The sequence below is a fragment of the Manis pentadactyla genome, chromosome 12 (assembly GCF_030020395.1).
Source record: "Manis pentadactyla isolate mManPen7 chromosome 12, mManPen7.hap1, whole genome shotgun sequence".
Lineage (NCBI taxonomy): Eukaryota > Metazoa > Chordata > Mammalia > Pholidota > Manidae > Manis > Manis pentadactyla.
Window position 1 is genome coordinate 23,424,247 of NC_080030.1, and position 20,846 is coordinate 23,445,092.

At 53.6% G+C, this 20,846-nt stretch overlaps 2 protein-coding genes across 10 annotated transcripts; one reads left to right on the plus strand and one right to left on the minus strand.

Moving 5' to 3' along the window:
• Positions 1-40: 40 nt before the first annotated feature.
• Positions 41-8,087, minus strand: BABAM1 (BRISC and BRCA1 A complex member 1). Of its 5 annotated transcripts, none has more exons than XM_036893384.2 (10): positions 7,871-8,007; positions 7,137-7,181; positions 6,416-6,707; positions 5,593-5,651; positions 4,757-4,877; positions 4,596-4,674; positions 3,789-3,813; positions 2,408-2,537; positions 2,114-2,200; positions 41-233 (listed from the first exon to the last, which is right to left on the minus strand). In XM_036893384.2, the coding sequence occupies exons 1-10, from the start codon at positions 7,942-7,944 to the stop codon at positions 213-215; spliced, it is 933 nt and encodes a 310-aa protein (XP_036749279.1). In that variant the 5' UTR covers positions 7,945-8,007; the 3' UTR covers positions 41-212. The 5 variants fall into 5 exon arrangements, with proteins under 5 accessions (XP_036749279.1, XP_036749278.1, XP_036749277.1 ...); XM_036893383.2 differs by lacking the exon at positions 41-233 and adding an exon at positions 893-1,385 and having other exon boundaries at positions 6,416-6,742; positions 7,942-8,087; XM_036893382.2 differs by lacking the exon at positions 41-233 and adding an exon at positions 893-1,385 and having other exon boundaries at positions 6,416-6,745; positions 7,942-8,087.
• A 1,510-nt stretch (positions 8,088-9,597) lies between these two features.
• On the plus strand, positions 9,598-17,802 carry USHBP1 (USH1 protein network component harmonin binding protein 1). 5 transcript variants are annotated; one of them, XM_036893370.2, is made up of 13 exons: positions 9,688-9,879; positions 10,229-10,333; positions 10,424-10,563; positions 10,797-11,232; positions 13,266-13,385; positions 13,557-13,693; positions 13,870-14,010; positions 14,297-14,467; positions 15,159-15,408; positions 15,962-16,165; positions 16,895-17,001; positions 17,191-17,313; positions 17,545-17,802. In XM_036893370.2, the coding sequence occupies exons 2-13, from the start codon at positions 10,280-10,282 to the stop codon at positions 17,723-17,725; spliced, it is 2,064 nt and encodes a 687-aa protein (XP_036749265.2). In that variant the 5' UTR covers positions 9,688-9,879; positions 10,229-10,279; the 3' UTR covers positions 17,726-17,802. The 5 variants fall into 5 exon arrangements, with proteins under 5 accessions (XP_036749267.2, XP_036749269.2, XP_036749266.2 ...); XM_036893371.2 differs by having other exon boundaries at positions 9,671-10,333; positions 13,590-13,693; XM_057490235.1 differs by lacking the exon at positions 10,424-10,563 and having other exon boundaries at positions 9,863-9,879.
• Positions 17,803-20,846: the final 3,044 nt, after the last annotated feature.

A 20,846-nucleotide genomic window follows, 5' to 3' on the forward strand; every position in this document is an offset into this window, starting at 1 on the left:
ACCTTGCCGGAGTGGGTGGAGTTACGGGCAGAATGGGACCCACGGATATCCCCGGGGCATACAGTCTCCTGGACAGCTTTGTTAAGGCACCTAAGCTCGCACAGCACCCGTACTATGTAAGCCTTTGATTAACAGCTACCGCCTCCAGAAGCTCTGAGTGGCCCATTTTCATGTCCCCAGAGCCCGGACTCTGTAACTGTAGCGCGGGGGCCTCAGGGCCTTAGTTTCACCATCTGCAAAATGGGACAATAATCTATTCCAGGATGCTGTTAAGTTGAACAAAGCTTTCATCACTGGGGTCTGGCACTTGGGTGCCCAATAAATGCTCATAAGGAGGAATAGCTGTTGTTCAAAAAAGCTATTTTCATTTTATATGGCACTGAGAGAACCTCGTAGGTAACTTTTTTTTTTCTCACAATTGCTATACAGATAGTTGAATGGTGGGCCTCTCCCTTCCTCTAGAGTGCACAGTGCACCCAGTTTCCTGATGGAGCTGTAAATCCTCCCGTCCCAGAAAGGCTTGACGGCCAGTCAGGGCATCCCACAACTGTGGCCCATGACTGGCCCAATGCAAGGTCACCTGGCCCAGGCAAGGCTGTATGCTAGTGCTGGGAACCCTCACTTCACCTGGGTTGGGGTTTGCAGAGTGGTCCCAGCCATCTCATCCCTTTCCACGGATTGGGAGACAAGCAGGGCACACTTAACATCACCCAGGGTATTTTAGCCCACTCCCAACAGTAATGTCGGAATGGCTGGATACACCCAAGCCTGAAGCTGCACCTTGGTTTCTCATCCACAAGAAGCAAGACTTTCCCTTTATGTTCGGTGGGCAGGTTTTCTGTCACTTGCAAGAAGAGCTCAATTAACACAAGGTGATTGTTGTGGACCTCAGTTAGGGACCCTCAAGATTTTTATTTTGATGACAAAAATCACACAGAGAACAAAAATTACAATCGACAAACTGGGAGTGGGATGTAGCCTGGGAAACTGGGAAACGGGTGCCAAAGAGTCCCTGCCATGTTTCCTGGAAGCCTGAGTTTCCTTCCAGGGTCCCCTAGGTCCTCTGAGTACCTCCTGGAATCCCACAGGGTCCCACAGAGTCCAGTTTAAGAACCAGCATTCTAGGCCAAGGGTTTCATTGTACAAAGTTACAAGGATGTAATAAGGTACACAAGTGTGGTTCAAACAGTGGCCTCAACCTCAGTGGCTTCATCCTCCTCCTCCAGCAGGCTATAGGATGCATGACTCTGGCAGGGCCGCTGCAATGGGTGAGCCAGTAGTTTGGCCATACAGTTGTGCAGCTCGAGGGCTGGCCCAGCCAGCGCCACCTCGTACTTGTAACTGGTACCCTTGGTATCCAGGCTGCCCATGAAGGCAAACATTTCCTGTGGGGCCAGGGAGGGGCTGTTCAGGCAGGGGCTCCCAGGACAGGCCCTCCCTGCCCCTGGAAGGCTTTCCAAAGGAGGGGGCATTAGGTGAGTTCTAAAGGATGAAGAGGAGTTTGCCTGACAAAAAATATATCTACACTGGGCAAATATTCCCTACCCCAAGCCTACCTCCCAGTGTTACAACCTCAAGAGGTCTTAGTCCTGGAGCCCCTAGTCTGGAGAGACACAGTCAGATACACACTAGTGATAGTCCCCAAGCTGATCTTCCCTGGCGTGCAGGGAAAGCTTCCCAGAGTAGGGACTTTTGCGTTAGGGTATTGAGGTATAGGTAGGAACTGGTCTCAACTCTCCCTATTCAGAGTTGGATAAACTAAGGCTCAGAGAGATAAATGGCCTACTCAGGATCCTACAGCTAGTTCAGGGCTGGGATGTGAAGGCAGGGAGGGAAGGGGGCTCCAGGCAGAGGACACAGCAAGAACAAAGGCAGGAAGAGAGAGGAGATGATATGGGCAGGACTCTACATGCTCCTGGAGCCAGCATGCCAACATTCCCCACTAGCTCACAGCAGGTGTGGAAGCGGTTGCTGAATGACTAAATAACAACGATCCAGTAGGACCAGCGATCCAGGGCTGCAGTGGAGACGGCTCCTCCAGGCATATGGCAGGTGGGCTCTGAGAAACCCCATCTATGCCCACCCGCCACCCACCCACACAGCAGCGTCTCACCTTCCAGCTCATCTCCTCCTCCTTCTCATCAGTGCCATTGTGGAGGTAAACAATATCGAAGAAGAAATACGGGCACTGGAACATTTTCTGCAGGGGAAGAACACCAGCCTTTGGGCAAGGGCAAGGGCACCCCACGCTCCACGCTCCCATGCCCCCCATCCCCCAGCTTCTGCCTTGGACTCTGGGAACCTGCCTGAAGGTGCCACAGCTCCAGTGGTCAGGAAGTCCCTCCAGGTGTCTAACCACCCATCCTGCTGACAGCAGACATCCTGCCCTCTCCCAGGCCTCACTCACCTTCATGGGCTCCGTCAGGGAAAACTGGGGCTGGCAGGGTGGACGGCTATAGATGAGGATGGTGCGGACCACGTATGGGGGCGGAATTGTCTGTACATTCTCCGTGACTGGCAGCTCTGTCTTCTGCTGGCTGCATAGCAGGCATAGGGAGACAGGTCAGAACTTGGTCTTGGGGTCCCTCTGACACCCTTGGAGAGCCCAGCTCCTCTTCACTGGGCATGCAAGGCCCCCCATAAACCCTCCCAAGTTCACTGCTGCCTCTAAGCCCTACCACATGCTATTCCCTCTGCCTGGAGTACCACCGCAGCCTTACCCTCCTGCCTGACCTCTCCTGCGCCATCAGGGAGGCTTTGCTGAAAACTGGAGCTTTCTCTGGCCACTCTCAGCACCCTGAGCATCCATCACTGCCCTGAGTTGGACTTGCCCCACAAGGCCAGGAGACTCTTAGACAGGGACCTGATCTTACATGCTAAGTCAACATCCACGTCCCTGCTTAGCCATAGCTGCAGCTGGATCTCATGTTGAGCAAAGGGCACTAGGCAGACAGAGGACTAATGTCCTTAATATGTAAAAAGCAAATCTGATTGACAAGGAAAGTTGGTATCCCCCAGGAAAAGGTAAAGGGGACAAATAAATCACTGAAGGAATACTGAATGGCTTAAAAAGGAATGAAAAAAGGCTCAATGAAAAGCACAGCAAAGCAACATGTAGTCTCTTCCCACTATCAGACAAGCAGAACTTTCAGCAGGTGATCAACTTCAGTGCTCGGGGAGATAAAGAAGGTTAATTTTCTGAGAATGTGCTTTGGAAAGTCTAGTAAAATTAAAAAAGAACAAAAACAAACACCCACTGGATCCAGCATTAGGTCCTGGTCCTCCACGGTCCTCCATTAGGAATTTACCCCATGGATTTACTCGCAGACTTTCCTGAGATGATTGTACTAGGTTAATCATGACAGAAAAGGCAAAAATAAGCTCCATGGCCATTATTAGAGGGGCTGGTGAAAACGGGGTTTGGAAGACTAGGGCCCATGAGCTAAGGATGGTTTTTACCTTTTTAAATGGTTGGTGCGGAAAAAAATCAGAAGAATATTTCATTACACATGGAAATGATATGAAATTCAAATTTCAGTGTGATCAGTTAAATTTTATGAGCACAAAGCTCACCTACTTGTGTATGTATGGCCTGTGGCTGCTTTTGGATTACCATGGCATAGTCCAGTCATTGCAACAGAGACCATGTGGCCTGCAAAGCCAGAAACTTTTACTACCTGGCTCTTTACAGCAAGTTTGCCATCCTCTGGGTTAAAAAATATAGTAGAGGGCCACAGGATCATGACAGGACTAACATGGAAGGTGAGTCACGGGGAAGGGGGACTTACATGAGGCTGAAGAGACCTTCCAGATCTGGCAAGGATGCTGAGGAGAAAGCCAGTGGTAGTGCACATGGAAGGGCAGGGGCACGTGGCTTCCCCCAACCTGATGCCAGGAGAGAGCAGGTACCATCCAGCGCTGGAGACACGCTGTGTGAATCCGGCCCAGTCGCTTGTCCTCTCTGAGGCTGTTTTCCCTTAGCACTGACCACAAAATAGGGGGCTGGCAATAGATGCCCTGAAGACCCTTGCTAATTCAAATCTCCCTCAGGGCTGGGGCCACTCTTCCCACAATGAAAGAGCCATGGGTGTCCCTGTCCCCATCTCCCAACACTTAGCATTGTATTCTAACTCACAAGGATCACATTCTATTTAAGTTTTGGGCCTCACATGAGCCTTTCATGGTCAAACTAACATAAAATGTGCTGCACCCAGGTTGAAGGAGTTGTAGCAGTGATTGTGACTTTTCAGTCACATGCTGCCATTTATTGAGCACCAAGTATATGTTTAGCCCTGCATGGAGTCCTCCCAAAGTGGGTGCAGTTTTGACATGCAGAGTACAAATCAGCTATTTTTGCTTCTGTATTACATTTTCTTCACAGAGGCCCTACTGAGTAGGAGATTTTTGTGCCTCTCATTTTACAGATGAAGAAACTGAAGCTCAGAGAGAGACTGGCCCAAGCTTGTTGGGGCAAAGCTGGGATGTGGACCTGAGCCGGTCTGAGCCAGCCCCCTCCATGATTCAAGATTCTCTGGTTCTGGGGACAGCAGGACGGGCCAGCCCTCTCCGCAGGCTGCCCCTGCCTGGAAGGATACTAAAGGTAGAGCAGGAGGCTGTCTCCAGGTCGTAGAGGCAGCTGCAGAGCTCACGGGGGTCAGAGGTCAGGCCAGACAGCTGCAGGGAAGCACAGGCCTCAGTGAGGTACTCCCGGGCCCCTAGGGGACCCCAGGGCACCCCAGCCCTACCCCAGCCTCACCCAGGCGATGTCATCATTCACCACAACTAGTGCAAACTCATGGCTTTTGTCAATCTTGTGTTTTGTCCGCACAAACATCTCGATCATCTTCTGGGAGACATTCAGGGCGTTGGTTTTGGAGCTACAGAGGGTTTTGGGATACAGAGTGAGCACAGTGGTCAAGGCAAGGCCTTCTGGCCCAGAGGTTGTCTCCTCACCTTCCCATCCTGGGGAACTGTCCACAAGCTCCATGGCCAGGCACCGAGGCCCAGGCCATCCAGCACTGGGGCAGCAGAGCCCAGCCATAACCGGCGCCCAGCTGACCCTCTCCAGCTCTTGCCCTCTCCACATCGGTCCCTCTGGCCAATGTGAGTCTTACAGCTGATTCTCCCAAGGCTCCCCTGGGCCCACTCAGTCACAGTGGTCAGAGGGGGTGCCAGCAAGGGGAAGGGGGGCTTGCTCTCAGCATCTCCCAAAGCAACTCGGGCCAAGTCTAGGCCCTGCTGTCCGGCCCCACAGAGACTCAGCCATGCAGAGGAAGAGATTTGGGGCCACTTAAGCCTAGGTCTGAATCCTGGCTCTGCCTATTTGCAGAGAGGCGTTGGTCAAGGCACTTTGCTCCTGGAAGCTTCTGAGGCATTGCTGTGACATAGGTGGCATGTGACAGCTGTCACACGCTTGGGACAGGGCCCCAAGGACCACAGCTGTATCATTATCAATTGTTTCTGCTCTGTGATACCACCAGGTCCCAGGCCAAGCCAAGCTGTGTGAGTCTCAGACAGAGTCCTGTGTTTTTCAGTTGCCCCTGCCCCCCCAGCTGTGGCTGCAAATTCAAGCCCTGAAATGTCCCCTCTCACCCATTGAATGACTCCAGCTTTGGCAGTGACATTTCCTCCGACAGGTCTAGGCAGATGATCTGCAAGGACATGGGAGGGTGGTAAGGGGTGAGTGACAGGCAGCACCTGGTAACTGGATGGTAACACCACCCCCTACACACCACTCTGAGTTGGCCCAATACGAGCAGCTCTGCCTAAAGAGGCAGGATGACGACTTCCAATTCCCAGCCAAGCCATCCACTTTGGAAGGCAGCAACTCCAGGAACAGAGCACTGGACTAGCAGCCCAGGTTTATGAGTGAGTAAACGAACTGGGGAACATTTCACACAGAAGCAAGAAAACAAATGCATCGTGGGTTGAATAAGGCCTCCCAAAATATATGTCCCCTAGAACCTCAGGATGTGACTTTAACTGGAATTAGTCTTTGCTGATATAATTAAGACAAAGATCTTGAGATAAGATCATTCTGACTCCATGATGCATCCTTACAGGAGAAAGAAGAGAAAACTCAGACACAGAGGAGAAGGCCATGTGGGAACAGAGGCAGAGACCAGAGTGGTTTGGTGCAAGCCAGGAGGCCAGTCATAGAAGAGGCAAGGGCATCTCCTCCCTAGGCCTCCAGAGGGAGGGTATGTCTGCTGACTCCCTGAGTTCAGACTGTAGCGTCCACAATGGGGAGGGAATAAGTTTCTGTTATTCCAAGCCACCTGGTTTGTGCTGATTGTGTGGCAGTCCTAGGAAACTCATCCAAAGGGACTGTTTGCAGAGTGAATCCCAAAAGGCAAGGATGTTTAACTGAAGGTTCCCTTATACCTCAAAGCCACAGGCCAAGCCCCTCACTTACCACCTTTTCTGGACAGTTGACCCTTGGCGTCCGCACTAGGACCTCAGGAGCTGGCGGGGGTACCTGCCAGGGTTTGGGGCCAGCTCCTGGAGGGTTGGGCATAGTGTCATCAGCACTGGAAGCTTCACCCTCACCCTCGCTGCGGCTGCCCACACTGGCCTGGGCCCCCAGCGCCCGGTCCTCAGCCCCCTCAGGATTAGAGCGTGTGCGGGGCCTGGGCTCGGCTGACTGCTCCTCTTCCTCCTCCTCGGTGGGGCTGCTGGGTTCCACCACCTCCATGGCTCCTGAGTGGCTGGATGGAGCAGGAATAGGGGAAGCCAGGATCCTCTCCTTGGAGGTTTTAAAAACATTTGGTTACAGGACAAGAGGACAGGGCATGAGCCCTTACTGACTATAAGAGTCACCCCTCGCAGGGCCTCAGTTTACCCATCTATAGAATGGGGGCCTTTAGCATCAGCCTGGCATTCACTCTGACTTAAGGTAATAGTCTACATTTTATTTTTCCTGTAGAGCTAACCCCGCCTTCCCCCTTGGCCAATGAGCACATCTGGCCGATGGCTCAGAGATGCAGACATGAGCCAATACAGGTTAGCGAGAGGCAGCTCTGAGGCTTCCCACAGTGCTATTAGGGAAGAAGGACTCGTTAAAAATGCAGTGCCGGGAGGATAGAAGTCGAGCGCTGCCAAGGGGGGAAATAGAGCCTGCCTAAAGTGATGCTCACCTGAAAACGGCAGATGGACTTCGGGACACCTGGATCCAGCTATACCTGTGAAACAAAGAAAACTTCATTTTACATAGAATTGGGAGTCCAGCAGGGGGAGCTCTCATGCGCAACCACTCCTGATCAATTGCAGACCCACAAAGCCTTTACTTTCCTACCATAGCAGGAGGAAGATTTTCTCCTGGCCTGGCAACTGCCCAGCCAATAAAAGGCTGTCACAACTCAGCTATTCCCGGTTTCCTCCAATGGGCTTTTTGCTTATAGCAGCCCCTTTCAATTCCCCCCACTTTTCTCTGTAAAAGAGAAAGCCTTCCTTTCCTTCTCTGGACTTGCCAATGGTTTGCCATAGCCTGTATTCCCGGAGTTGAAGTTCTCTGCTATTCTCTACCATCTGTGGTGGTAAAATAACTGAGCTTTATTTTTATGGTTAACAGAATAATAGCCGCTGGGACTCCCTCACCCCTTCCCGTGGGCGCTGGGCTGCCTGGAGGGTGTCTGCACAAGGAAAGGGTGTGGATCGGGTGTTACAGGTCCCTTTGAGAAAAGACAAGATGACAGTGGAAGAGTCGGCCTATCTGGGCAATGGGTGCAGGCTGCCTGGCACGTCCTCTGAGCGCACTGCAGTCCCCACAACCTCTAAGAAAAATAAAGTTTTAGCTTCAGCAAGAGGGATGGAATCTAGACCAGGACTTAGAGCTGAAGGCGGAAGCCTCAGGGCAGACAAGGAACTGGACCTCTGGATGTAGGGGAGCTGGGCCTCCAGAGATGGACCCTCGTACGTTTTCATCACCCAACTTCTGCTCACCATAGCCTAAGCCGGCTCCAACTCAGCCCCGGACTCACTAGGAAGCCGCCATCTTTGGCAGCCGGAAGTGGTGCGGCACCCGGTCCTGACACTCCCTGAGAAATGTAGTCCCGCGGAGAGTAGAAGGGGAGGATGCTGAAGAGCCATGAAAGCTGATAGGCTGGGAATGTGCTTAGGGGGTGGGATTTGCAATGAGATCACCGGGAGAGAGTGGGGCGGTATCTTGAATATGATTGGCTAAAGCAAGATAAGGCGGAGCTTTTACGTTTGTGGCCTAATCTGACGGCGCTGGTCTGCGCTTCTACCGGGGACGAGGCGTGGGGAGTGGCGTCTTCAATGGCGTAGTGTCAGAGGGACCAAGAAGGCCTGGCTTCAGAAGGCCTAAACTGAGTGGGAATTAGCTGAGCGGGATTTAGAACAGGAGGCGAGCCTGATTGGTGATTGGAAGAGCTGACCCGGCCCTCACCGAGGGGCGGGTTTTTATGGACGTAGGTGGGCGTGTCCCAAGCTCCAAACCCCTCCCAATATTTGATTCTCCTTACTTTACATATATTGGCAAAAACCAGAAATACTAAGCCAGAGCTATTTCAAGTCACCCTTCCTTCCTCATTCACACTTTTCTTACCCCCATAACCATTTAAAATCCACTTTGAGCCTCGGTTTCATTTGTAAAAGGATCAGTTAAGCCTATCCACCTCAACCTGACTGGCTAATTCGTTGACAGCCAGGAGGGGCTGTGTAAATTGAACCTTGAAGGATGGAGAATTTGCCAGAAAAACAAGAGATTAAAAAAAAAAAAAAACAGGAAGAAGGAACCTCCTGGGCAAAGGTCTGGAGGCTTTGAAGAGCCTTCGAGTGCTGGAGCATTTAACAGCTTATTATACTGGAGCAGAGGTTGAAGAGAGGATTTTAATGCACCTGGATACCACCAAGTCGGAAAATTGCAATTTTTCTCCCTACCACCTTTGGAGACACAGAAGCAGGAAGATTCAGCCTCCTAGGGCCTGTCAGTGGGACCAGGAAGACTCAGGCTACTCCAGGCTCTGCACAGTTTAAACCAAGTGCAGAAGGAAGGAAAAGGTGTTTCAGGAAGAGGTTACAGCATGGCCAAAGGCTCCGGGGTGTGAGCACTGAGAACCTTCAACTGTTCACTGAGGGTCACCATGGCCGGAGCATGGAGTGCATGCAGCAGGCATAAATTTTAAGGGCCTTGAATGCCAGGTAGAAGAGCTTGAAATGTTGCCCAAGGGCAATGGGAAGCCATGGAGGGTGTGTGATCCGGAGGTGGACAATGAGATCTCTGTCTCAGGGCCTGGGTGTCAGGAAGGAAGTGGAGAGGTGGCTGGGGAGCCCGGGAGGAAGCTGAGCTGGCATCTAGGTAGGAGGGGAGAGGCTTGGGCTGTGACTATAGATGGAGAAAAGGCCCTTTACAGACAGATGCAGGAAAAATGGGCAGGATGTAGGGACCATCTCTGAGGAATCCAGCATTTATGCAGGAGAAAGAGCAGCTGGCAGAGGAAACAGAGAATGGTAAAACCAGAGGGGTGGTAGGGAACAGGGAGGGTGAGTCATGCCTCCATTTCCCAATGGTGCCCAGCCATGTGCAAAGTGCTTGGTAAAAACCCCATAATACTGTAGAAAAGTGTTATAACTACCCCCATTTTACAGATAAGGAAACTGAAGCTCAGAGGCTAAGGTGAAGAGGTGACTGACATCTCGGGAGGGACCTGGACATGAGTCCCCTGCTGGGGCTGGAGGAAGCTGATGTCCTTGAGGAGGAAACTACACAATAACAAGTCACATGGCCAGGGGAGGGGGCTTCCTGTTTCCTGGCGCCTCCCAGGCCAGCCTTGTCCAGCCCAGGCCTGAGCTGGCAGTGGCCAAAGTGACCCCAAGAGTGTCCAGGGACTCAGGCCTCTGACCAACGTGCTCCCACAGGTACAGAGAAGTAGAAGCAGGCTGAGGGGACTAAAGATTGGGGCCTCTGCTTCAGGAGGGCCCTAAGGAGAAGAGGAACCCTTGAAGTCTTCATTCCAGATCCAGACTGGGGAGGGAGGCATGGACAGAGGTAGTGAAAGATAAAGAAAGAAGGAGGCATAGGAGAGTGGGGAGGTTAGGGTAACTTGGGCAGTGAGCTCCCTATCCAGGGAGGCATTTGTATGTGCCAAATCAACACTGATACTTCAGGATCCCTTCTGGAGGGGGAAATCATTGCCTATTTCACGGAAGAGGAAATTGAGGCTATCATTTGCCCAGAACATGAGTTCACATGAGGCTGTGGTTTTAGGGAGTAAGGAAGGAGGTGGATTCAGAGGACACTGAAAATTTCTGGACAGCAATGAGTGCGCGGGCCACACGTCCCCGAAGCCGGCGAGGGAGACATGCTCTGCCCGTAAGTGTCCCCTCTCCTTTCCACACGCAGGTCTTGGGGCCATGCAGAGCCCTGTCTGGCTCAGAGTTTGGCTCTTGGGGTCATTTGCAGGGTGAGCTGGACCCTGTGGCAGAAGAGGCTGAGGCAGCCAGCGTAAATTCTGAGCTGGGCCCTCAGCCATCTCAGGACAGCTGTAAGCCTGAGCTGCTGGGGCCCAAGGTGGAGGCCAGTGTGCAGGGCCTGGGGAGCAGGTAAGGCCCACTGGTCTATGCTCCCCTCTTCAACCCTGGGGCATCATTCCTGCCCACAGATCTGTCTATGTCCCTCCTCTGCTCACACACATACCATGGCTGCCCACTGCCCTCCTCAGCCCTACCTTCAAGACTCTGCATAATGCAGCCCCAGCCTTGACACACAGACCCTGTGTGCAAGCCACCCCAGACGACTCCATTTCCAGAGCCTTCCATCTCTCAACTCTTCACAGGACCGACAAAAAGGCTGATGGGGATTCTATCAGGGGACTGGCCTCTGTCCACAAGGGACCCCATGAGCCTGCAGATGAAGCCCACCAGGCTCCGGAGGCAGCCCCGCAGGACACGGAGACTGTCCCTTATGGACCTGGGGCTCCTGATGTGTTTCAGACTCTTGAGCATGCTCTGAGCTCTCTGGAGGCAGCGGCTGCTGCCTGGCGCTGCCAGCCCCCAAGCTGTCCTGGGTTGATGGAGGCAGAGGATAGAAGTGAAGTGGGACCAAGTGCCTGCTTGCAGCAGGAAGCAGGGAGCTGCCAGGGGGAGGTGGCCCGCCTCACAGAGAGGAATGCATGGCTGCGTTTAGCCCTGGGCTGCCGCCACGAGGAGCTGACCCACATGCAGGCCTCCCTGCAGGCCGTTCAGGCGGAGAAGGAGATGCTGCAGAGAGAGGTGAGTGAGCAGTGCAGTCTTGCCTCTGAGCGCTCCCTGTCTGAGGGAGGAGGCAGACCCAATGTAGACAATCTTCAGTCATTAGTTCATTTGAGAAAATTTATGGAGTGTTGATTGACTGCTTAGCATTCAGTCTTAGTTGCTTGGGAGATCTTAGTTAAAGTGGTCAGGGAAGCCCACTGAGGAGGTAATACTTGAATAAAAACCACAAGGAGGTGAGAAAGGAGCCTTGCAAGAATCTGACTGAGTGAACAGCACAACAGACAGACAGGGAAGAGCATATGCAAAAGCCCTGAGGTGGAAGTGTAATGGCATGTTCAAGGAACAGTGAGGAGGCTGATGTTGCGGTGAGTGAGAGGAGAGGAGGGCAGGGAGATGACAAGGGCAGAATCCCACAGGGTCTTGTGGGCTGCAGGAGGACTTGAGCTTTTGCTCTGAGCAAAGTGGGAGCATTGCAGGGTTCTGAGCAGAAAGGGGCGGGACCAGCTGAAGTGTTCACAGGCGCCCTCTGGCAGCACTGGGTGGAACAGCCCATGTGGGGTGTGGGCGGAGTCCTGGAGGTCCAGACACCTCCTGGTGTGAGGTGTACAGGTGGAGGGAAGGGGCAGATTGTGGTGATATTGATGGGGAAGCTGGCAGATGTACGTACATATGAAACTAGAGAGGGCCTGAGTTTGGGGACCCGTGGAAGTGGAAGCCAGAGATGGGGAGGCTGTGGGTAGGGCAGGTTTGGTGGGAGGAAAACAAGGCTGTCTGGACCCTGATGAGCTCAACATGCCTGGCAGCCACCCCTGAGGGGCCACCAAAGGGACAGGTCTATGTCTGTGTCCAGACCCTGGGGAGATATCAGGGTGGGAGGGGCACGCTTGGGCATCCTCAGCATGCGGATGGAATCTAAAGCCACGTGCTGAAGGAGGTGGCGGGGAGCAAGCCCCCATGCAGGCAGAACCAGGCTGGTGAGACTGGAGGCTGCTGGAGCCCAGCACAAGGGGTGGAGCCCATTTCCTGGCTGGGAAAGAGAAGTCTTTTTTTTTTTTATTTTAATTTCGAACTCCTCCCCCCACAACCACCAATCAGTTTTTTGTTTTTTGTTTTAGTTGTTAAATTTTTTTTTATAGCATTAATATACAATCACATGAGCAACATTGTGGTTACTAGATTCTCCCCATTATCGAGTCCCCCCCCACAAACCCCATTACAGTCACTGTCCATCTGTGTAGTGAGACGCTATAGAATCACTACTTGTCTTCTCTGTGCTGTACTGCCTTCCTCGTGGCCCCCCCATCAGTTTTTTGTTTCTGTGGATTCAATATTTTTGTTTTGTTTTAGATTCCACATATAAGTGACATCAGACTGTATTTGCCTTTTTCTGCTCAACTTATTTCACTTAGCATAATGCCTCAAAGTCCATCAAAGTTGTCACAAATGGCAAGATTCCCTTCTTTTTTTTTTACATTTAGGTTGCTTCAGTGTCTTGGCTATTATAAATAATGCTGCCGTGAGCACGGGGGTGCAGATATCTTTTTGAGTTCGTGCTTTCATTCCCTTTGGATATATGCCCAGAAGTGGAATAGCTAGATCATATAGTAGTGCTGTTTTTAAGAACCTCCATATTGTTTTCCATGGTGGCTCCCCCCATTCATATTTCCACCAACAGTGCACAGGGTTCCCTTTTCTCTACATTCTCACCAACACTTGTTATTTCTTGTTTTTTTTATAATAGCCATTCTACAGGTGTGATATGATATCTCATTATGGCTCTGATTTTCATTTCCCTGATGATTAGTGATTAGTGATGTTGAACACGTTTTCATGTACCTGTTGGCCATCTGTATGTCTAAGGAAAGAGAAAACTTAAGTGGCTGAGTGACTTGTCCAAGGTTGTATGGTGGGAGGTTTGGTGGGGTGAGTAGCTGGGCTCCTGCCTTCTCGCTGGGGCTCTTGCCACTATCCCAGGAAGAGATCTGGGGAGGGTGGCAGATGGTTGGGCCCCCCTGGCCTCCCAGGCTTGGCCTGCCGTTTCCTGCCCTCAGGTCCAGGAGCTGCAGGATTCCCTGGAGCCTTTCCCACCTCCCTCCCGTGGCCAAGCAGGTGGTGCTTCGGACAGTGGGTCCAGCAACTCTGGGGTAGATGAGGAGCTCTGGGGGACTCAGGTAAGTGTGGAAAATTCAAAACCATGGTCTTGGTATCCTTAGGACTTGAAACAGTGAGACTCAAGTCCTGGCAATGCAATCCACACGCTTCTCAGATCGGAAAAGACCTAAACCCACGATCCTGGGCTCTTAATGAGACTGGGGGAGAATCAAGTCACCTCTTTCTGACAGGACCCCTTCTCTCTGGCTCACCCCATGATCCAGCGCCTCTGCAGTGATTCCAGCATCCAGACACTTGGGTCTCTCCCCATCCAGCCTCATGCCCCCGAGATGCACATCATGGAAGCCCAGATGGAGCGACTTCGGGGGTAAGACCCTGAAATGCTGAGCTCTGAAGGACACTGGCGCCTCCCCTGCTGGGATACAAACCTCAGAGCCTGGAGCTCGAGTGAGGTGGGGAGGGAGGGCGGAGGATAGATATCAATAGGGTCCTGCCTTGCCTGCCAGCTCTCTCACTTGCCCTCTTCCTCACCTCTGGAGGCAGGAGTATTGAGAAGCTCAAATGCTTCAACCGCCTGCTGTCAGCTGTGCTCCGGGGGTACAAGGGTCAGTGTGAAGGCCTCAGCATGCAGCTGGGCCGGCGGGAGTCTGAGGCCACAGCTCTGCACCTGGCCTTGCAGTACAGGTCAGTGCACCCCACCCATGTCGTCACTAACTGTAAGGGAATGGGCATGCTCAGAAGGTGGCTCTTATACACAGAGAAAGGCAGGGCCCTTTCAGGAAATCACTTCCTCCCATCACAGAACTTAATTTACGGCATTTTGTGTAGTCCAAGGGTGCTGAAGGAGTTTGCACATTCCCAGGAGTGGGGGTGGGAGAAGAAACAAGGTATGCAGGGGCAGGTGGGGATGTCAGCTGCCCTGCAAGGTGGCGCTGGGTGCTCCTGAGCACTCAGAATCAGTGCCCCACAGTGAGCACTGTGAGGAAGCGTACGAGGCCCTGCTCACTCTCCGGAAGGCAGACCCGGGACCAGGAGAGGCCCCCACAGGCGACCTAGAGGCAGCTGAGAAGGGAGCCCAGAGGCTGCTGGCACAGGAGGAGGCTGCCGTGGATGGAGGAGCACTGCGGGATCCATGGCCAAGGTGCACCTGAGAACCCTGGGGACTGGGTGGGCCAGTAGGTGGGGTCCTTATTGGAGAATGGGCATCGCAAAGGTGGTCCATGTTGCGGTTTGGCATGGCCATGCCCAACAAGGTTTGTGTAGGTCTCTCTGTCGTTGGTTGGCGTGAGGCTCGACTGGAGTTGGCTAGCTGCTACTCAACAAAGTTGGTATGGTGGTTGACAGCCATTGGGGTTGGTATAGGACCCACCAGAGCTGGCATGAAGATGGATGATAGTACCCATTGATTAGAACTAGCATGATGGTGCTCAATGGCATTGACCTGATGTTGGTACCCATTGTGGTTAGCATGTCCTGCCAAACAGGGTTTGCAGGCTAAGCAGTGGTACCCACCAGGTTAGCATGATGGTATCCACCATGTTGTATGAGCAATGGTACCCACTGATTTGGCATATGGTGTCCACCACGATGGCCTCAGCAGCTGTACCCACTGGCATTATGATGTTCACTATGTTATCCTGATAGATGATGGTGCCTAGTAGGGTTTACATTATTGGTGTCCACCATGTTGGTATGACGGCACTCACTGCAGGTTTCATAGGATCCATCATGGTCAGTAGGATGGAAGATAATGGAGCCCACCAGAGCTGGCATGAAGTTAGCACAGTCATGCCCACCAAGATTGACATAGGCCCCTCTTCTGTTTTCTGTAGCCCTGAGGGCAGCAGTGTGCATAAGTCCACACCACAGGAGGTGGCTACCCGGCTCCAGGGTTATGTCCAGTGTCTCCAGGATCGCCGCGCTCTGGTGAAGATTCCCCCAGAGCCTGGCCCCACATTGGCACCCATGCCTACTGTGCCCCGTGCAGAAGCCATGGTGAAAGCTCTTCTGGGGACCCAGCCTGGCCCAGCCCTACCCCGGCTGGAGAAGATGCAGATCCAGCAGGACTTGGCAGCCACACGGGTATTCTTGGGCAGTGGTCACTGTACCAGTCTTTTCTTGCGGGACAAAGCCATTTGCTGAGGCCAAGAGGGGTATGATTGGGGGAAGCAGGTAGCAAGGGGGAGTTCTGCTGGGTTATAGGCAGGCTTCCTGGAGAAAGAAGAATTGGAATTGGGGTTTTGAGGGGGTAAATGGAGTTTGTCCTTTGGAGTTCAGTTTCTCGTAAGAGTCAGCATCTGACTCTCTAAAATACCCTTTCTATGAAAAAAAGATGGGAGCAGGGCACGTACTCTGAGGTTTGCAGCCTGGCATGAAAGACCCAGGTTCTGTAGTCGGAGACACTCCAGATACGTCCACTGTGCTGCTTCCTGACCTTGTCTAAGATATTTGCCCTCTCTGAACTGCCATGTCTACAGAGGTAGTTTTTATGGGAGGATATTTCCCACCACACAAGGTCATGGTGAGGATTTGAGTTCTTGCCTGACCGACCCTCAGTGGGTCCTTCACGGGGCCTCAGTTTCCTCAGCTGTTGTCCCTAGAATGCAACTCATCGGCTCTCTCCCTGGTTCCTCAGGAGACGCTGGCCGACCTGCTGCTGCGGCTGCAGCTGGTGCAGCGGGAGAAACGGGGCCTGGAGCTGCGGGAGGCCGCCCTCCGAGCCCAGGGCCCAGCCCACACACTCCTGCTGGAGCAGCTGCAGTGGGAGCAGGCACAGCTCCAGGGCGGTGGCGCCGGCAGCAGTGGTGGGGACAGCAGCGGGGATGAGGAGTGGTCCCAGGTGAGTGGCCCTGCCCGGACCCAGCAGGGACAAGTGGCCCTGGTCAATCATCCCTAGTTTCCATTTCCCTGAGCCTTGATTTCTGTTGCTGCACAACAAAATGAGTCAAATGTTGAGCTGCATTTCGAAGTTTACACCTGTACTTTGGGGTTTCTTTCTTTGTGGATATTGAGCCCAATAACCCTCAAAGGGGTTGGTTAGTGTTTTCCACTCAAATCTGTACCTCCTCCTTTCCACCCTCAGGCCTGTTCATAGTTCCCCCTCTCCTCTCCAATAGCCAGCCATGAATCATCTATTCTTAAATTTTGTTTCCAGCTTATTCTCTGAGGCCCCTTTTGCCCCTTTCTGTCCTTTTTGCCCCACGAATGTCCTCTGCTTAAAGCCTTCAGTGGCTGCCAGAACCCTACATTGAATCATCTCTCCTACCTCCAAGCCTTTGCACATTCTGTGCCCCTGTCAGGAACACCAGTCCCTCCCCTCTTTGTCTAATTACATCCTCAGTTTCCTTCAGGTCTGAGCTCAGACATCACCTCCTCCAGGAAGCCCTCTTGGATTATCTTCAGATGAGATCCCTTGCTATTTCCGTTGTTAGGGAGTAATTTTACCCTTATTGGGGTATCTCACCAGACTGGGCTCTTTTAAGAGGGCAGGAGCTGTGGCTATGATACTTGGGCTGATCATATACTTGGCCTAAATTAATGTTACCACCTTCCCTTCTGCCTCCCACAGGGCCCTCCTGCTGTCCCTGGTGGAGGCAGGGGCACTGATGGAGGTCAGGTGGGCAAAGTGCAGGACCCAGAGGAGCTATCTCAGGAACTGGAGGCATCACTTACCCGGTGTGTGTCTGGGCAGGCTTGATGGATGGATGTGTGAACCCATGGGGGTGTTGTGCGCTGCTGAGGGCTAGGTGTACACCCGTGTATGGGTGTGTTCACATGGAAACACCATGGGCAGGTGGGTGGGAGGAGGGAAGGTAGACAGGACTGGCTATGGCTGTGACCCCCTTCCCCCACCCCCTGCACCAGGGCCCTGGGACTGCAGGAGCAGCTGCAGTCTTTGAGGGAAGAGCTGGAACATGTGGCTCAGAAGGGGCGAGCCAGACGTGCTCAGAGTGCTGAGCTGAACAGTGACCTATGCAAGGCTCATAGGTGGGTCTCCCTGCCCTGTACCTCCCAGAGTGATCTCAGAAGGGTCTGTGGCTCTCTCTGAGCCTCAGCTTCCCCACCTGTAAGGTGGTCAGCAAGTTAAATCCATCCCACAAACTCTCCTGATGCCCAATACATGTTGGCCTCTGTTGAGTGATGCTAGGACACCAGGAAGACCCAATTTCAAAGGTCTCTCTGGGGCTGGGAGTACTCAGCCCCCAACCCCACCCCCAGTGCCTTGGTCCTGGCCTTCCGAGGTGCCCACCGGAAGCAGGAGGAACGACAGCGGAAGATGGAGCAACAGATGGCATTCATGAAGGCCCGACAGGCAGAGGAACTGGCTGTGCTGGAAGCCACCATGCGGGCTCTGCAGAAGCCCAGGCCACCTTCCCGGTGTGGGGAGACACTTCTGTAGGCCGTATGCCTGGTCACATCTGGATATACCAGACAATTGTGGCTGGCCACATCATAAACTGTCCTGGAGTGATGTTATATCATGTGGCATGACTTTGTACGTTGAGGCGTGACCTGTGTGATGGGAGCTGATGTCTCAGTGTTTGAGGCCTCATGGGGGCGGTGGTTGGGCATTTGAGAAAGACTTGATGTCTTTGGCCTGGCACCATGTGGCATGTGAATGTGACATGTCAGCCAAGTTCAGGTCAGAGGCAGCCTGGGCTGTGGAGATAGGATCTGGCTAATGGAATTCAGGGGTCAGTGAGAGCTGAAATTCCAGCTCTGATCTGTTTCCAGAGGCCCTGGGCAGAGTCCGTAGGTGTAGGGCATCCTTCCAGGATGGTGCTGAGTTTGGCCTGGTAGATGCTCCCAAGGGGAAGATGCCCATATCCCAAAAAGGAGCCTGAGGAGGTGCCAGGAACACCAGTTACTTCCCTCTTTGCCTAATTAAATCCTCCCACTCTTGCAGGTCTGAGCTCAGATATCACCTCCTCCAGGAAGCCCTTCTGGTCGGCCTTCAGATGAGATCCCTGTTATTTGTTTTCCTTGTTAGGGTGTGGAATGTTAGCTGGAAGAGCAATGGCTCCCAGGGTGAAGGTGGGGGGAAGAGGAATCAGACATGTTTTTGGAACTTGCATTCAAAGACTGTGGAGGTAGGGTAAAGGACATCTGGGTGGGGGATCACAGCAAAGGTGGACACTGAGTGCGGTCACTCAAGGTGCCTGCTAATGGTGGGCAAGGAGGCACATTCTGGCCTGCCTCTTGAGGGACGGGGCAGCGCCTAGCCAGGCTGAGAAGTTCCAGGTTTCACCTGCAATGGAAGGGGGTGTTAGTGTCAGGTTAATAGTAGGCAATTGTTTGCATGTCATTTGCATAGGCCACATTTCCTTGCCCAAACAAGGAGGGCTGGGCTAGAGCTGGCCAGGAGGGATTTAGTGGCTAGCTGTCCCCTCCTGGGTTGTAGCCAAAACCCAAGACGGGAATTAGGAAGCTCTGCAGCCCCAGCCTGATGGTGGCGTGGTGGGGGGATCTCCAGGCCGCACGGTGCAGGTGTATTCTAGTGGCTGCCTCTCCCAGGAGAGGGAAAGGTATGCCTCAGGTTAATGCTTGTCAGCTGCATGGACTCACCCGTCTTCCTGACCACAGACGCCCTGAGAGTGCTAGGGGTGAGGACCTTTGGACCCCGTGCAACTCTTTGGATACAGGCTGGCTTTGAGGAAAGGGAAATTCGGAAGGGCAAGGTTCTGTGGCCGGCCACTTGAGCCGACCTTACAGCCTCTTGTCCCTCTCCCTCACCAAGGGTCTGAGAATGACCCTATCACCCCCCTACATACCAGCTTGCCCGTGTGGGGGTGGCAGCGAAAGGAGACAAGGTCACCTGTTGGAGAAGGACTTCGTACTGGAGGAGGAGGCAGGGGAATGTTCCCAGGCCTCTGGGAGCAGGGTCTGGCCATTCCCACGGGTGCCCCCGCGGCAGATGGGCCCAGGCCCCTTTGTCCCTGGTCTGCGCTGCTGCAAGGTCAAATGTCACCGCGGGGCCGCGGGCAGGGGTCAGGTGGGCGGGGCTGGACCTCGACCCACCCACAGGAGGGCCCGGGAGGGGCTGGTTGGGGGGATGGCAGGGCTACAGGGAGGGGCAGTGGCCCAGGGGTTGAACTAACGTGAGGTTCTGGGACCTGCAATAGATCTTCCCTTGGTCTCCAAACCGCTCCCAGCCTCCGGACTTGTGTCCCTCAAACCCTGCTCCCTCTCCCCTCCTGTCTCCAGCCCCCCTCTGACCTCCTGCCCTGAGCCTTCTCTCCAAGTCTACTGCTCTGATTCCTTCTCTGAGACCAACCCACCCTCCCCAAGGATACTGGGAAGTCCAGACTTGGGACCTAGGACCCTTGTCTTCACCCCAACCAACCAGCCAGTGCTCCCACATTCCCAGGCAGCCTCAGAACCAAAAAGGCCCCCAGCAGGGCTTACAAGGCAGAGAGCTCCACTCCTGTCAAGCCGGTGGAAGGTATGTCTAACTATAGTCCTTCTTGCTTTCTGTACTTGCTAAAACCTCCCCCACCTGGCCTTCAGTCAGACCCTCCCTGGAAGGCCCAGAGGCCAAGGGCTGGTTGAGCAGTGCCTGACTATTCCAGAACCCTGTTATCCTGTTGTGTTGCATGATCTTCAAACATCTGCCTGCTTCCCCCTTAACCTGTCCAGGTGCTGGAGATAGGCCTACCCCCCAGATGTTTTCCCAAAGTCCCTTCCTAAGAGAGGAGGGCATAGGGGCCATCTGGGCCAGAGGGCACTGCTTGTCCTTCAGAACAGCCCTCACAGGCCCAGTCACGTGTCCTGGTGTGCTCTGGAGCCCGGGCCGGGAGAGAGAGTAGGTCCGCTTTGGACTTGTGGGACTCCAAGGTGAAAGGTCACTGCAGGAAGGGCTTTCCCAGCCGGTTAAACGTTAACAGGTCCAGAGCTGGAGGTTCAGGCTTCCCCTGGCTGGGGGCGGCCAGGGCTTGGGGGCAAGATATAAAGGGTGCTTAATAAATGTTGGTTGGCCCCAGCCAAGGTCTAGATTGGAGGGTAGGAGGCGGGGCAGCAGCTGGGAGGCTCCAGGGAGCCTGGAGGAGATATCTGCAGTCCAGCCGGCGGCTTGGCCAAGCCATTTCTGTGAAGCAGAGAAAAAAAAAGGAAATTAAAGAGGAAAAGGGGCCGGCCCCAGCAGGCATGGTGGGTATTCCTGCCGCCTCCAGCCTTGCAGAGCGGGTAGGCGCTCTGCCCCCAGAGGCCTGAAATTCTGGCGCGGGGCCCCCTGACCTCGCGCCCCGGAGGCCGCAGACCACAACTTCCAACCGCAGACCTTCATCCCTTCCCCCCGGAGATTCCCAGCACCGGGTGTTAGCCTTAGCAGAAAAAGGGTAGAGTGGGGGTCAGCGGGGCGACTTTCTGGAAGAGGAAGCAAACACAATCCATCAAGCAACTGTGCAAAGAAATGCCCCAGGGTGTGCGTGTGCGCGCGCGCGTGTATGTATTGCGCAGGGGTGTGCTCCCCGGGTGCAACTGACCCCCATTATTGCTTTAGCCGAGAATGCAAGGATGGGGTT

What these genes read in the sequence shown, in the direction of transcription:
- BABAM1 (XM_036893380.2), bottom strand. Translation starts at nt 7,944, where the DNA reads ATGGTGAGCAGAAGTTGGGTGATGAAAACGTACGAGGGTCCATCTCTG. An exon ending in TGAATGATGACATCGCCTGG is followed by an intron (nt 4,675 to 4,756) that starts GTGAGGCTGGGG and finishes GCTTCCCTGCAG; the next exon opens with CTGTCTGGCCTGACCTCTGA. An exon ending in GAAGGTCTCTTCAGCCTCAT is followed by an intron (nt 2,538 to 3,788) that starts GTAAGTCCCCCT and finishes CCTGCTATGCAG; the next exon opens with CCAGCAGAAGACAGAGCTGC.
- USHBP1 (XM_036893370.2), top strand. Translation starts at nt 10,280, where the DNA reads ATGAGTGCGCGGGCCACACGTCCCCGAAGCCGGCGAGGGAGACATGCT. An exon ending in AGGAGATGCTGCAGAGAGAG is followed by an intron (nt 11,233 to 13,265) that starts GTGAGTGAGCAG and finishes TCCTGCCCTCAG; the next exon opens with GTCCAGGAGCTGCAGGATTC. An exon ending in CACCTGGCCTTGCAGTACAG is followed by an intron (nt 14,011 to 14,296) that starts GTCAGTGCACCC and finishes AGTGCCCCACAG; the next exon opens with TGAGCACTGTGAGGAAGCGT.